Genomic DNA, 15,531 nt, shown 5'->3' on the forward strand with positions numbered 1-15,531 from the left:
CTCCCATCCCACTGGGAGGCCCAAGCAACCAGCCGGCACGGCCGGACACACAACCAATGCCAGAATCGACTTTGATCGGGTCATGGATCTAGAAACCTGGAAGCAATGCCATGACATCACTTCCGGTTTACTGAAGACTTAAAGGCACCAAACTTTTGAATGCTTTTAAGTGCAAAGAAGGGATTTGGGGTCCTAAACCCCCGATCCCTCCATAAAGAGCACCTGTCACTGCCTATTACTGTCACAAGGGATATTTACATTCCTTGTGACAGCAATAAAAGTGATCAAAAATAAAACATTTAAAGAGACAGTGTAAAAATTAAAAATAAGAAAAAAAGATTTAAAGAATCCCATTCCTCCGTGCTTGCACGCAGAAGCGAACGCATACGTAAGTCGCGCCCACAAATGTAAACAGTGTTCAAACCACACATGTGAGGTATTGCCACGATCATTAGAGTGACAGCAATAATTCTAGTGCAAGACCTCCTCTGTAACTCCAAACAGGTAACTTGTAAAAAAATGTAAAGGTTGTAATGCAATGCATTTATTTAAAAAAAATGCATAGTGTGTTTTAAAAGTACAGCAGTGTGAAATTATATGTGCTGCAATATAAAAAGCACCCTTACTCTAATTGTCCTCTATGACTACTGACTGAACATGAGGAAATATTCAACATTTTGATTTGGCACCAGTGCAGACACAGAAGTTCCAATGGGGACACCTGTTCCCAGGGCTGTGACAAGGAGGGGCAGCTGCCCTGGGCACTGTGGTATCATGTGAGGTGGGGGGGTGCCGCATAGGAAATGGGGGGGGATTTGTGTTGGAAGACGTAATTTGGGGGGGCGTCAGAGGGTAAGTCTTGTTCTGGGAGGGGAAATTTGAGGGGGCGGGGCTAAAAGTGGTTATTTAAAGAAATTTGTGTTGGGAGGGGGGATTGGGAAGGAATTTGTGTTTGTATTTGTCTTTTTTGTAAGGGGGGCATTTGAGCTGGGGGGATTTTGGGGTATAGGTGGGGCAAAGATGTGTGCTGAGAGGGGGGGTACTGGGAAGAGGGGGAATATATGCTTAAGGGGTAAGGATGCAATTTAGTGCTGATACATCTTGCGGGGGGCGGGGGGGGACAGTTTAGCATGTTTGCCCTGGGCTTTAGATGACCTTGTCCGGGCACTGCCTGTTCCGCCAGCAATGGGTGCACTTCTCTAATTTTAGAGAGATTTTCTCTCACATCCAGCTGTGTCTAAAGAACAGGATTAAAGGGAAATCTCCACAGGGAGAAATAAAATTGTGTCTTCAGATATACTTAGTATAGTTTATAGTCTTTTCCATGTAATATACATAATATAATGTTCATTTGCTTGTTTTTTAGGGGACCAAAGTTTTCTTTGATATCATAGCTTATAAGAAGATCTTTGACAAATTCAGTTTGAATATTATTATAGAACATTACAGTGGTTTACCAGTAAAGACCTAATGAAGTTTGATTTGAAACTCATGTTTTGTAGGTGCTCCCTTTTCATCTCTTGTGCTTCGAGCAGATCAAGAGCTTCAGCTGTGGAATGAGGTAAGCTTAGACATCTGTTCAATCCTGAAAATCCGAGTTTGCATCTCTGTGTTCTACATTTTTCATCATTCTGAATTCAGTAGGAATTCTTTTTACCCATTCCCAGGTCCCAATTTACATGGTGAATGTAAAAGCAGGAATTCAGGACTCTTTGTTTAATTACAATTAGTATGATGACAAGCGCTGTACTCTCCGGGAAGCAGGCTGCATGGTCTGTTCAAAGCTACGGTTTGGCTGGGGGTCGTACCAACTTACAGTACTAATCAGAATTCTTTATTTTGTTTTTTGATGCAGTGGGGAAATCCCAGAACTTCTCTGAGATTTTTTTATTGCTGGTAATGTTTTTGCCAGGGAGATTTCCCATCACTTCTTTTCCCAGAGACCATTGGTGTTGGAGGGACAGGACATTATGGAAATTATCTTCAACTTCCAGACACCTATGAAAAGCTAACAGAGGTTCTAACCCTTTCTTGTTGCTATGAAGTCCTTTCCTGTTGCATTATACTATAGACCAGGACCAGATGATTTTTTAATAACCAGTGAGGATGAAAGGAAAGATTTTGGTGAAATCAATTCCCTGTTAAATTAGCAATTTTGCCACAAGGGGAAAATGTACTGAAGAAAAAAACTCCTGATTTTGCTCACTAAAGTATATCTCCAAGCTAAACCTTTTTGTTTTCAGTTTTGGATAGTGTGGGCAAGGGTTAGTCCCTCTATCAAGTTTTTATTGCCGTTTCTATTCTCATTAACCACTTCAATACAGGACACTTTCACCCCCTTCCTGCCAGGCCAATTTACAGCTTTCAGACTTTGAATGACAATTGCATGGTCAACCCAAATTACATTTTTATCATTTTTTCACACAAATAGAGCTTTCTTTATTCACCACTGGGTTATTTATTTTTTGCTAAAGATGTTATAGATGTGAGTCCAAATGTATACTGCTACATTTCTTTGGTGAAAATAACCCACATTCGTGTATATTATTTAGTCTGTAGGAAAGTTATAGAGTCCACAAACTATGGTATTTGAAAATCTATGGTAAAACTATGGTAAACTGAAAATCGATCAGTCCTACCGACAGCCTGACAATCTCATTTCTTGAGGCCTGAAAATGCAAGGAAAGTACAAATGTCCCCCAATCGACCCCTTTTTTGAAAGTAGACAGTGCAAGATATTTAGTAAGAGTTGTAAGCATGGCAAGTTATTTGAAGTTGTAATTTTTTTGTCAAATTTTTTTGAAAAATAAAGAGATTTAAATAAATAGTTTTTTTTCACAATTTGTTTACATTTTTTACATGCTGTCACCAAATAAAGCATCATCATATAACTGGCGTGTCAGTTATCAGGGACACTGACTGGTGATAGTATGCAAAATTTTTTCCTTTTTTTTTTTTACATTTTTATTACAGGTTTTTACATACAGTAACACTGTACTAGTCTGGGAAGGTGATCTTTTTTTGTTTGTGTTTTTTTTTTACACACTATGATTGCTTATAACAGTGAATTTCACTGTTATAAGCAACATTTTTTTCTGAATGAAATCCATTCATTCAGTGTTTACTATTGTAAGTTGCTATGATTGGCCACAGCTAATCACATGGTACAGATGGGCTATGATTCACCCTGTATGTACCATGTGTTTACTGTGACCAATCACAAATCAACACAATAGTACACAATGAATGGCATAAATCAAAGCCATTCATTGTGTACAATTGTCATGTGATCTGCTGAGATTGGTCACAACAATCACACGGTACCAGCAGCTGGCTGGTACACTGATCCCTTGAGGGGCATGTGGGAGGCATGATCCTGGGAGAATGTCATATGATATCCACCCAGGATAACAGGGCTCCGGCCTGGTCCCTTTTTTTGTAATGGTGAGCAAATGAGGGGAAATCCATAATGTAAGCCCTTGTACACATGGTCGGACATTCCGACAACCAAATCCGTCGGATTTTGTCCGACGGATTTTGTCCGAAACTGTTGCATGCACACAGTTGGACAAAGTTGTCAGAAAATCCGATCGTACTTAACGTGATGAAGTTATTTCGTTAGGACGGGACTACGTTCAGGCTAGTAGCCAATAGCTTTGGTCTAGGAATTTGATATGAGCATGCGTGGCACTTTGTCCGATCGGAATTCTCTACACACAATCGGACAAAGTCCGATCGGATCATGTTGTCGGAAAATTTTATAGCCCAGCTGGAAAACTTGGTCCGTCGGATACTCCGACGGAAACAGTCCGATGGAGCCCACACACTGTCGGATTATCCGACAACACGGTCCTATCGGACATTGTCCATCGGAATGTCCGACTGTGTGTACAAGGGCTTAGAGTTGTCCCCAGAACAAGAGTTAAGAGGAAATCCCATAATGGGGAGACTTATTCTGGAGACAACTGTCCAACGCTGGAATTCCCTTCTCTGGTAGATTTCATCTAACTCTTCTGCACTCAATGCAAAACTAGTAAAAAGGATTACATACACTTAAAAGCAGTATTAACTGCTTGCCGATCAGCCGTCGTCATTATACGTCGGCTCCTTTAAAGTGGTTGTAAACCCTTACAAACCACTTTGACCTACAGGTAAACCTAGATTAAGGCTTACCTGTAGGTCCAATAAATATCTCCTAAACCTACGCGGTTTAGGAGATATTTGCCAAAAGACAGGCACCGCTGTCTACGGCGCATGCAGCATAAACAGCGGCGCGCAGGCGCACTGAGCACGCCGTTGTCAATGGTGACATGCCGCAAGTGGCGGCTCCCGTGCGCATGCACGGGAGTGACGTCATCGCGGCTCCATTGAATGACAGCGCCGGAGCAGCGAGACGCACCAAGAAGATTGAGGCTCCGTACACAAGGGGACAGCAGTGACTTCGCTGGCTCCTGTGTCAGGTAAGTGACACATAATGGACTACTATGCGATGCATGGTAGTCCATTATGCTTTACCTTTGCAGGGAATCAAAGAGGAAGTAAACCCATTTAAGCGGGATAGCTGCACTGCTGGGGTGCCGATGCTTATGGCCGATGGTCGTGGTGGCCCACAGTGATGACCGCCGGCCACAAGCAATTGCGTCGCACAACCACACAGTGCCATATCGCAAAAAATGGCCTGGTCATTAAGGGGGCAAATCCTTCCGGTCCTTAACCACTTGCCGACCAGCCGCCGTCATTATACGGAGGCAGGTTGGCACAATCCTGCGAGCCATTGTAGTTATACGTCGGCTCCTTTAAGCAGGATAGCGTGCCCACTGCAGGGGTGCCAATGCTTGTGACCGACGGTCGTGATGACCGCCAGCTTCGTGCGATCGTGGGCACGAGAGGCAGAACAGGGACGTGTGTGTGTTCTGTTCTGAGAGGAGATGCAGATCATGAGTTTGTAATAGCCAGGAACCACTATCTGTCATCACTTATAGCAAGTCCCCTCCCCTTACAGTTAGAACACACAGTCAGGGAGCACAGTTAACCCCTTGATCACCTTGAAATATTTCAAAACAAGCAAAAAAACACTGCACTATCCAAACAAAAAAAGCAGCAAACACACTAAATTGGATAAATTCAGTTCAACTAAACAGTGTACAAAAAGTGTTGCGCTAGAAGTAAATACAATATGAAAGTGTAGTAATAATGACTAAATATCACACTCATTTATATTTAAAAATAATAAACGTCAAAAACAGTGCTTAATAGCAAATGAACTGTTAGACAAAAAGAAAGAAAGACCAAGAAAGTCTTTTGCTAGAAAATCATAATTGTGCTCGCCCTTGGTGCAGACAAAGAGATGTGGGAATGTTCATTCCATCCGTGGAATATTTGATCCAAAGAAACACCCTGGTGCTGACACCACCACACACAGAAGAAAGATGTGAGCTTACCGACTCCCAATGACCCCAACGAGCATACGCTCCAGGGGTCAAAAAACACTTTCCAATTATATCGATAGGAAATCCTCAGGTCAGAAAAGATGAACTTCCAATATTGATGGTAACTCCTCTGTTGTTCAAATTGAATTGGACAAGGAGACAATACTCCCAGAAAGATCGTACTCTCATTCACGGAACCATATGGGACAAGAAAAATTGGGCCAAATAGCGTAATTCCGTACAATAAAATACATTTATTAAAATAAAATCACACTTACATTGAAGCAGTGAAATAAGCGCTTTGCAAATAGAAAGGCAGCAGTATAGTCCTCCCGACGCGTTTCATCTCATTAGACATCGTCTGGGGTGTCACTCCACTGCTGCACCACTTACGTTTATAATAATAATGATTGAAATCCCCTCCCGGTGTCACTACAGGCCACTTCCAGTTTCGGTCCCAAAATGGCCACCCCGCGTGTGTTTCAAGCCTCTAACCCAACTCACAATGCATCATCTCTGATCCTGGGATAAAACACACAATACATAACCAGAGATGTGGGATAGAAAATGGAAGTATATGTACTCGCATACATCTACATAGGTACATAGACATAAGGTTTCACATAACAATATTAATTAAAAATAAGAATCATATTTCAAAGTACCCACAAAAATTGGAAAATTTGTAGAAATTATGAAGATTAAATAAAATTAAAAAAATTAAAAAATTATAAGAGGTCCACCCGATCTTTATTCATAAAGTTGCATAAACAGCAACTTAAAAATTGCACCTTTATTGATGTTATATATGTAACCATACTAAAAAAATATATTTTTTTAAAGTTCTTTATAAACTCCAAAATTAACCTCACATGGCCAGGAACACTTGCCTGCCTAGTGTATCGCCCATTTTATTCGGATATAAAGCAAGGGTATTTTTGTGGCCTGTATTGACAGGGAAGAGAGAGATCAACTTTCAATAAAAACAATATACAGACATGAGTGTCAAAAACTTAAAATACAATACAGAATGTATGAACCCAAACCCTATGTACAAGAAAACATTTTGATGAAACATAAACGGAAAATATGTACCTCCGTCAGTAAAAAAATAATAAATATTAGACAAGAAAAAACCCATATCTCATGATCATTTCTTAACACAATGTCAGGATTCATTGATGAACGCATTAATGTCCCATTCCACGTTCAAACCGAACGGGAAATGGGTCCGGAGCTCATAAATCCAATAGGTCTCCAAACGAGACACTCCCCTCGTTAAAGCACCGCCCCTCCAAGGGGGCACATATTTATCTATGGCCACAAATTGGGTTCCTATTAAATTGCTGTTATGGAATTCCCTATAATGCCGGGGGACTGTATGTTTAGAGACCCTCCCTTTAACTAGGGAAATATGCTCTCCCACTCTTACCGAAAAAAAACCTTGATCACCCCCTAGTGTTAACCCCTTCCCTGCCAGTGACATTTAAACAGTAAAAAGTGCATTTTTATAGCACTGATCATTGTATAATTGTCAGTCGTCCCATAAAATGTGTCAAAAGTGTCCGATGTGTCCGCCATAATGCCATAGTCACGATAAAAATCACAGATCGCCGCCATTACTAGTAAAAAAAAAATAATAATAAAAATGCCATAAATATATCCCCTATTTTGTAGACGCTATAACTTTTGCACAAACCAATCAATATACGCTTATTGCGATTTTTATTACCAGAAATATGTAGAAGAATACATATCGGCCCAAACTGAGGAAAAAAATTAGCTTTTTCTTTAAAAAATTGGGGATATTTATTATAGCAAAAAGTACAAAATATTGTGGGTTTTTTTTTTCAAAATTGGCGCTCTTTTTTTGTTTATGGCCCAAAAAAAAAAACTGCAGAGATGATCAAATACCACCAAAAGAAAGCTCTATTTGTGGGAAAAAAAAGGTGTCAATTTTGTTTGGGTACAGCGTGGCACGACTGTGCAGTTGTCAGTTAAAGCGACGCAGTGCCATATCACGAAAAATGCTCTAGTTGTTATTTCACCTAGTGATATACACTTCCTGTCTTAGGGTTCCTGCATTCTGGATGAGGTAGTAAAGCAGACTCCTTTGGAGAGCAGCGTTGACAGTCTGGGTAGCAGGTAGTGTTAGACTCTTTTTGGAATAAATATGTTTACATAAATAACAGCTGATCACTGTAAGCACCCCTGTCAGTGGTAAATGGTTTGTTTCATTCCTCTAATTGCTACTTTGTCTGGACAGCTTGTTCTGTTAAAGCGGTCCTTCAGTCATTTTTTCAACTTTCCATCTATTCAATTTTCTGCCCTTGTTGTTAACTTTGGAAAGTAAAAACATTTTTTTGTCTGCCAGTAAATTCCTTATACAGCCTTCTTCCTCTTTCTTGTCTGGTCATTAGCCTAGGCTTATGGCATCATGCACAGCTCTCTCTCACTCCCGTGAGAGTTTACCAGGAAGGGAGGGGGATGAGTCATAAGAGGGCCAATGAAAGCTGCAGATCTTGAGGTGTGCCTCTGTGTGTCTGTGTAAATCCAGGAAGTGAACAGGCGGCAGCTTCAGCTGCCCACAGTTAAAATGGCTACAGCCAGACTCAGTGGAGGGAGATTTCTGCAGCATATTTGGCAAGTACGTAATCACAGAATATAAAAAATAATATGCAAAGTGGTTGGAGGGAAGCTTCAGAATGGCAAAGATGTTTTTATTACAAATTATGTGAGCTGGCTGCAGTTCCTCTTTAATGTACCATATTTATCGGCATATAACACGCACCGGCGTATAACACGCACCCCAAGTTTAGGAGGGAATTTAAAAGAAAAAACTTTTAGGAGGGAAGTTTAAGGAAAAAACTTACATTTAAATGCCCATCAATGCAGCCTTATCAGTGTCATTTGCAGCCTTGCATTGCAGCCTTGTCAGTCAATTGAAGCCTTGTCAGTCGTTTGCAGGCTTGTCAGTCGTTTACAGGCTTGTCAGTCGTTTACAGGCTTGTCAGTGTCATTTTAAAAATGGCGCCGCCGAGATACAGAGCGGATGTCCTGTGTATCTCGGCGGCGCTCGTTCTCGGCCGTTCTCGGCGGCTTTCGGGTATTGTCGACCGCACTCGGGTGTTCTCTGCTATTTTCGGCCCTTCTTGCCTATTTTTGGCCGCACTCGGCTGTTCTCTGCGGCTTTCAGCTTTCCGAAAGCTGCCGAGAATGGCCGAATGCAGCCGAGAACGGCCGAAAATACCTGAAAGCTACTGAGAGCGGCACAGAAGGTTAGGAAAGGAGGGGGATCGGCGTATAACACGCACCCCCGATTTGCCCCTGATTTTAGGGGGGGGGAAGTGTGTGTTATATGCCGATTAAATACGGTAAGTTGAAAAATAATAGACTTGCCAGCTGGATTGGGTGAAAATAAAGGAAAAAAAGCCTAATTAAGAAAACGAATGCAGACAACACCTCTAAGAATTAGTGAGCTGCAATTTAATATGTTTTTGGTTTTGGGTTCAATACAGTTTTAAGCTGCTTAGGTACAATTGTCTCCCCAATATGACAACATTATACTGAAATATCTTTTTCTATGTAATTTTGCATGTTTATAGTGAATGCACAGAACTATATAACAATGAAACACCAAAGCAACCACTGTATACTACTGCATTCATTTCTTTCTGTCTTACTGCCCAGTCCTGGGAAGCACAGTACAGCAGTAACAAATATACAACCTTATAGAAAGAAGAAGAATCTCAATGCCCAAAACCCTGACTGTGCTTAAAATGATTGTAAATGATCAACTTGTAAAACAATTCATTCAGTTTAAAACAGAAATTAAAGACAAAACATTTGTGTATAGATATAAAAAACATTATAAATACATTTTTTTCAGCTTTTTATAAGTGATCACATTCCCTCTGTTTTCAGGTGCATAAAGAGTTGGGGGGAGGAGGAGAAGCAGCAGCACACTGAGCTTTCTAATGAAAGGCTGTGGGTGTGTTAGAACTAGTCTGACTATTGGAGGAGAGTAGTCTGAGCACCCAGCATAACTAGAGAACTGGCCACTGTGTGATCAAATGCTTAGTGTGGTCAGTTTTGAATAGGAAATTATAGGGACTGGCAGGAACACCAGGGATTTCACACAAAGAAAGCAATACAAAGAGAACAGGATACGTTTTCATACAAGTACATGGCACAGCAGGCACATATCAGTAATATAAAAATGTTGGGTTTACATGCTCTTTAATGCTTTACACCTTGTCTGTATATGTAATTTACAATCGCTCCATATTATAAAATTGGCAAAGTAAAAAAAAAATAGGTTTGCAATTTTTTTGTTACAGTATTTTTATTTTAAAGCCCAACTATGGGCATAATAATCTTTCCATGCTTCAAGCAGGTATACAATCTATAGCCTGAAAAGAAACCCAGTAATACTGGCTTTCTTCTACATAAAAATCTGCTGGTTTAGATTTCTGAGGGGGGAGTACAGCAGGAGCTATACTTCTGGGATGCTCAGATGTAAGCACTGCAGGTCTCAGACCTCAGCGGTATGGTCATGTCTCATCCCCAGAGCTGTATCCTGCCCTAGGCGGGCAAAGCCTAGGTCTAGGGCAGCACTTTGCAAGGGGGGCAGCACGAAAAGAGTCCCCACCAGCTTGCGCTACACTGTTATGCCGCGTACACGCGATCGGACATTCCGACAACAAAATCCTATGTTTTTTTCCCCGACGGATGTTGGCTCAAACTTGTCTTGCATACTCACGGTCGCACAAAGTTGGTTGGAAATTCCGAACGTCAAGAACGTGGTGACGTACAACGAGCTGAGAAAAGTTCTTCTGCTTGATTCTGAGCATGCTTGACACTTTGTGCATTGGAATTGTCTACACACGATCGGAAACTTAATTTACGGAAACAGATTTTGTTGTCTGAAAATTTGAGAACAAGATCTCAAATTTTGTTCAATGGAAATTCCGATGGAAACTGTCTGATGGAGCCTACACAGGATCGGAATTTCCGACAACAAGCTCCAATCGCACATTTGCCGTCGGAAAGTCCGAACGTGTGTATGCGGCATTAGTGTAGCGCCAGTCTTATGGGGCAGACTGGGCTGAGAGGCAAATTAATTTAGTGCCCCCCATAAAGTGGCCGCACTGCTTCCAGTATGCGAGCGGCCGGCATTCCGCAACCCACAAAAACATTTCTCCTACAGAAATTGGAGTTCAGCATGTGGCTGTTGTATAATGGAGCAGAACAAACGTTGCAGTAATACTGTATATAGCAACAGGTAGAAATTTTTCATTTCTGTGTTCATGTTTTCAACCAATGAAATGTAATAAAATCTGGCTTACTGTTCGTAAGTGACTCTGCTTTATCAAAAAAAAAAACAATGAGGAAGGTCTTGTCACTCTACTTATATGACATCCTGTTTGAAGGCCAGCTTACTGGAAATGCTTTGTTAGCTTTATTAGCTGATAATAGAGGATAACATATTAAAGTGAAGTAGATAACAAGATTGCATGCAATTTTAACTTGAACTACCATGCTATAGAAGCATACATATATAATTTTTGATTGTTTAATGTTTCTGTTATTAAATTAAGTTTTATTTTGGGAATAATAATTCTATGATGTATACTAGTAATAATTTCTAGTTACAAAGAATATGGCAATCCAGTATTATGACTATAACTCCAAATGCCCAAGAGGCACCTATGTAGTAAGAATATGTTTTTCCTTTTTTTTGTGCGTTTTGGCCATTACTGGTAATAATTATTCAATGTTATTTTTTTCAGGCATGTTATTTGGGAAAAATTTGAATATATTGTTCACCTTGTTAAAGGGTCTACTCTTTTCCAGCCTATTATCACCTCTTGTACTTTGTCATAATTTAAAGGGTATTTAAAGACAAAAATGTGTATTTTTTTAATGTAATGTGAAAAACATTTTCCTTGGAACTCATATAGACTGGTGCAGTCAGATTTTGTGGAAGTGTCTCACATGTGTTCTGAAAGTGGAGCAGTGTGCCCCAAATTCATGTAACGGTCCAGAACTTGTCCTTGAATTTGGCTCTAGTGGCACCACTTTTAGAACACATTTGAGACACTTTGGTAAAATCTGTCTCTGCACACCAAAAGAAAGTTGGTCCTAATTATCTCCGCTATTGTATGATACAAACTGTTTGATTAAAATAGAAAATAGAAAAATAAAAATAAATTTGGCACAGGATTGAATTTGGAACTTCTACACCACAATGTACAGTGAGGGAAAAAAGTATTTGATCCCCTGCTGATTTTGTACATTTGCCCACTGGCAAAGAAATGATCATTCTATAATTTGAGACAGAATAACAACAAAAAAATCCAGAAAAACCTATTTCAAAAAAGTTATATATTGATTTGCATTTTAATGAGTGAAATAACTATTTGACCCTTAGCAAAACACGACTTAGTACTTGGTGGCAAAACCCTTGTTGGCAATCACAGAGGTCAGACATTTCTTGTAGTTGGCCACCAGGTTGCACACATCTCAGGAGTAGGGATGAGCTTCGTGTTCGAGTCGAACATACGTTCGACTCGAACATAGGCTGTTCGCCCGTTCGGCGAATTCTGAATGTTGTGGGGCGTTCGCGCCAAATTCGTGCTGCGCTCACGGCCCATAATGCGCTGCGCCATTGCAGTGCATTGCTGGCTCGTGATTGGCCAAGCATGCACTGTGACCCCGCATGCTTGGCCAATCACAGCGTCGGCAGCGAGGAGAGCCATGATTGGCCACAGGCAGGATGCCTGTGGCCAATCATAGCTCAGGCTGTGTAGTACACGCCCCACACTATATAAGGCCGCCAGCGCGGCGACCTTGTGTAGTGTGTTGGCGTCTGCAGGAGTTAGTGGGTGTTCTGTGTACCTTCAACACAGTATACACCGATCGTTATAGGCCGATTTTTTCGTTCTTGCTCTTCTGTAGTGGTTGTTGTCTGCGTGCCATGACCGCAGTATACACCGCTATATTCACCTATATAGCTAGCTATCTTGCTTGTTTTAAATAGAGCTTAAAGTCAGTGGTAGGAGATTGTGCGTGCTGTCTGCGTGTTCTGAACCCAGTATACACCGCTATATCCACCTATATAGCTAACTATCTTGCTCGTTTTAAATAGAGCTTGCAGTCAGTAGTAGGAGATTGTGCGTGCTGTCTGCGTGCTCTGAACCCAGTATACACCGCTATATCCACCTATATAGCTAACTATCTTGCTCTTTTTAAATAGAGCTTGCAGTCAGTGGTAGGATATTGTGCGTGCTGTTTAACAGGGACATGTAATTACAATTCTTGATATAATATTTCACAGGAGGGCCCGTTCCTGTGCCCACCCAGAGTAACTGTGAGGACTTATAGTGTTGTGGCACCAGCACCACAACCACCAAAGGTCAATTTTTCTACCACTGTTCAACAATGGCATGTAATTACAATTCTTGATATAATCGTTCACAGCAGGGCGCTCCAGCGCCCACCAAGAGTCACTTTGAGGGCTTACAATGTTGTGGCAAAACCAACACCTTGTTCCGCCATTTCTGCAGAGCATATAGGGCAGGCCCCTACTTTCAAACATCCAACTTACAAACATCTCCTACTTGCAAACGGAAGGAGACAACAGCAAGTGAGATGAAAAAAGACGGACGGCAAAACAAATTATACAGGGGTGATAACCCTTCCCTATGTTTTCCAAAAAGCTTAAAAATAGTTTTTTTGACTGGAGCTACACTTTAAAAATGTACCAGTTGAAAATTACAAACAGATTCTACTTAACACAACAAATCTACACAGTCCCTGTCTTGTTTGCACCGCCTGTATACTGCTGTTCTGAGTATATAGGGCCTGGGGGCCACACGTATTTCCTTTTTTTAATATGGGTACGGGGTTCCCCTTAATATCCGTACAAGACCCAAAGGGGCTGGTAATGGGCAGGGAGGGCTACCCATGCCATTTTTCTCAATGATTTTCAACCATATTGCAGGAACCAGATATAACATTAAAACCGCAAGCAGTTTTAAATGACGTTATTTCCATTAAATGTAATTTTGTGCAGGGACTGTTCTAAACACGGGAAACACGTGGCACTTCACAGGCATACTATAGACACTCCCCAGGCACGATATTTAAAGGAATATTTCACTTTTTTTTTCACTTTAATCGTCATTAAAATCAGTGCTCCCGCCAAAACGGCCATTTTTAAAAACATTTTAGGCATTGACCCATGTCCCCTGGGGCAGGAGCCAGGTCCCCAAACCCTTTTTAGGACAGTATCTTGCATATTAGCCGTTAAAATTAGCACTTTTAATTTCGAACGTTCAAATTCTCCCATAAACTTCAATGGGGTTCTAACCTTCATACGAATTTGGGGTCCGTTCGAAAGTTCTGGTGCGAACCGAACCGGGGGGTGTTCGGCTCATCCCTACTCAGGAGGGATTTTGTCCCACTTCTATTTGCAGATCCTCTCCAAGTCATTAAGGTTTCAAGGCTGACGTTTGGTAACTTAAATGTTCAGCTCCCTCCACATATTTTCTATGGGATTAAGATCTGGAGACTGGCTAGGGCTTTGTTGTCTTGGCCGTGTCATTGTCATGCTTGAATACCCACCCATACACGATCCATTTTCAATGCCCTGGCTGAGGGAAAAGGGTTCTCACCCAAGATTTGATGGTACATGGCTCCGTCCATCGTTCCTTTGATGCGGTGAAGTTATCCTGTCCCCTTAGCAGAAAAACACCCCTAATGCATAATGTGTCCACCTCCATGTTTGACGATTGGGATGGTGTTCTTGGGGTCATAGGCAGCTTACCTCCTCCTCCAAACACGGCGAGTTGAGTTGATGCCAAAGAGCTCAACTTTGGTCTTATCTGACCACAGCACTTTTACCCAGTTCTCCTCTGAATCATTCAGGTGTTCATTATCAAACTTCAGACAGGCCTGTATTTGTGCTTTATTGAGCAGGGGAGACCTTGCACGCACTGCAGGATTTCAGACCTTTACGGCGTAGTGTGTTACCAATTGTTTTCTTGGTGACTATGGTCCCAGTTGCCTTGAGATCATTGACAAGATTCTCCTTTGTAGTTATGGGCTGATTCCTCCCTGTTCTCATGATCATTGAAACTCCACAAGGTGAGATCTTGCATGGAGCCCCAGACCAAGGGAAATTGACTGTTATTGTGTTTCTTCCATTTGCGAATAATCGCACCAAATGTTGTCACCCTCTCACCAAGCTGCTTGGCGTTGGTCTTCTATCCCATTCCAGCTTTGTGTAGGTCTATCAATCTTGTCCCTGATATCCTTGGACAACTCTTTGGTCTTGGCCATGGTGGAGAGATTGGAATCTGATTGATTGGTTGCTTCTGTGGACAGGTGTCTTTTATAAAGGTAACGAGCTGAGATTAGGAGCACTCCCTTTTGAGAGAGTGCTCCTAATCTAAGCTTGTTACCTGTATAGAAGACACCTGGGAGCCAGAAATATTGCTGATTGATGAGGGATCAAATACATTTTTTACTTATTAAAATGCAAATCAATTTATAACTTTTTTTAAATGCATTTTTGATGTTAATCTGTCTCTCACTGTTAATAAAGCTATCATTAAAATTATAGACTGATCAATTCCTTGTCAGTATACAAACGTACAGAATCAGAAGGGGATCAAATACTTTTATCCTTCACTGTAGAAGTGGAGCAAATTAGAACTGCCTGTATTTGGGGCAAGAGTCACTGCCAGAGCCAAAACTGTCACAGAAGTGGTGGCCAGAAAAGTGGTGCAGCATCATCTTTAATATGTAAAGTGATTTCCATTTTCTCTCCTTTTTTGCCAATATGCCTGTTGGTCCTACCAGTTTCATTGTTCTAGGACATTTCTTGGTTTAGGGTGACAACAATGTAATGGCAACACTGATACATTTCAGATAGCATTGTCACCTTGATAGCTTTGTCACCTTTTCTCCAGTGAAACGCCACTATACATATATATATAAATGAATAAAAACTGATCATGACCCTTTAAAATGCCCTGCACCACATCCAGAATTCCCTGCCTCCCATTTCAGTAACTTAAACAGTGTTTGTCTAGCC

The 15,531-nt window shown here is 41.2% G+C and overlaps 1 protein-coding gene across 3 annotated transcripts in view; it reads left to right on the forward strand.

The window, feature by feature from the left end:
- NMU (neuromedin U) overlaps window positions 1-15,531 on the forward strand; it is a 95,737-nt gene that overhangs the window by 37,641 nt on the left and 42,565 nt on the right. For all 3 annotated transcript variants that reach the window (XM_077477467.1, XM_077477464.1, XM_077477465.1), the window contains exon 2: window positions 1,503-1,561. In XM_077477467.1, the coding sequence (XP_077333593.1) occupies window positions 1,503-1,561 (59 nt within the window). The remainder of the gene's footprint in view (window positions 1-1,502; window positions 1,562-15,531) is intronic.

Source organism: Lithobates pipiens, unplaced genomic scaffold, assembly GCF_037356315.1.
Source record: "Lithobates pipiens isolate NorthernLeopardFrog02 unplaced genomic scaffold, aLitPip1_a1.2 Scaffold_13, whole genome shotgun sequence".
Lineage (NCBI taxonomy): Eukaryota > Metazoa > Chordata > Amphibia > Anura > Ranidae > Lithobates > Lithobates pipiens.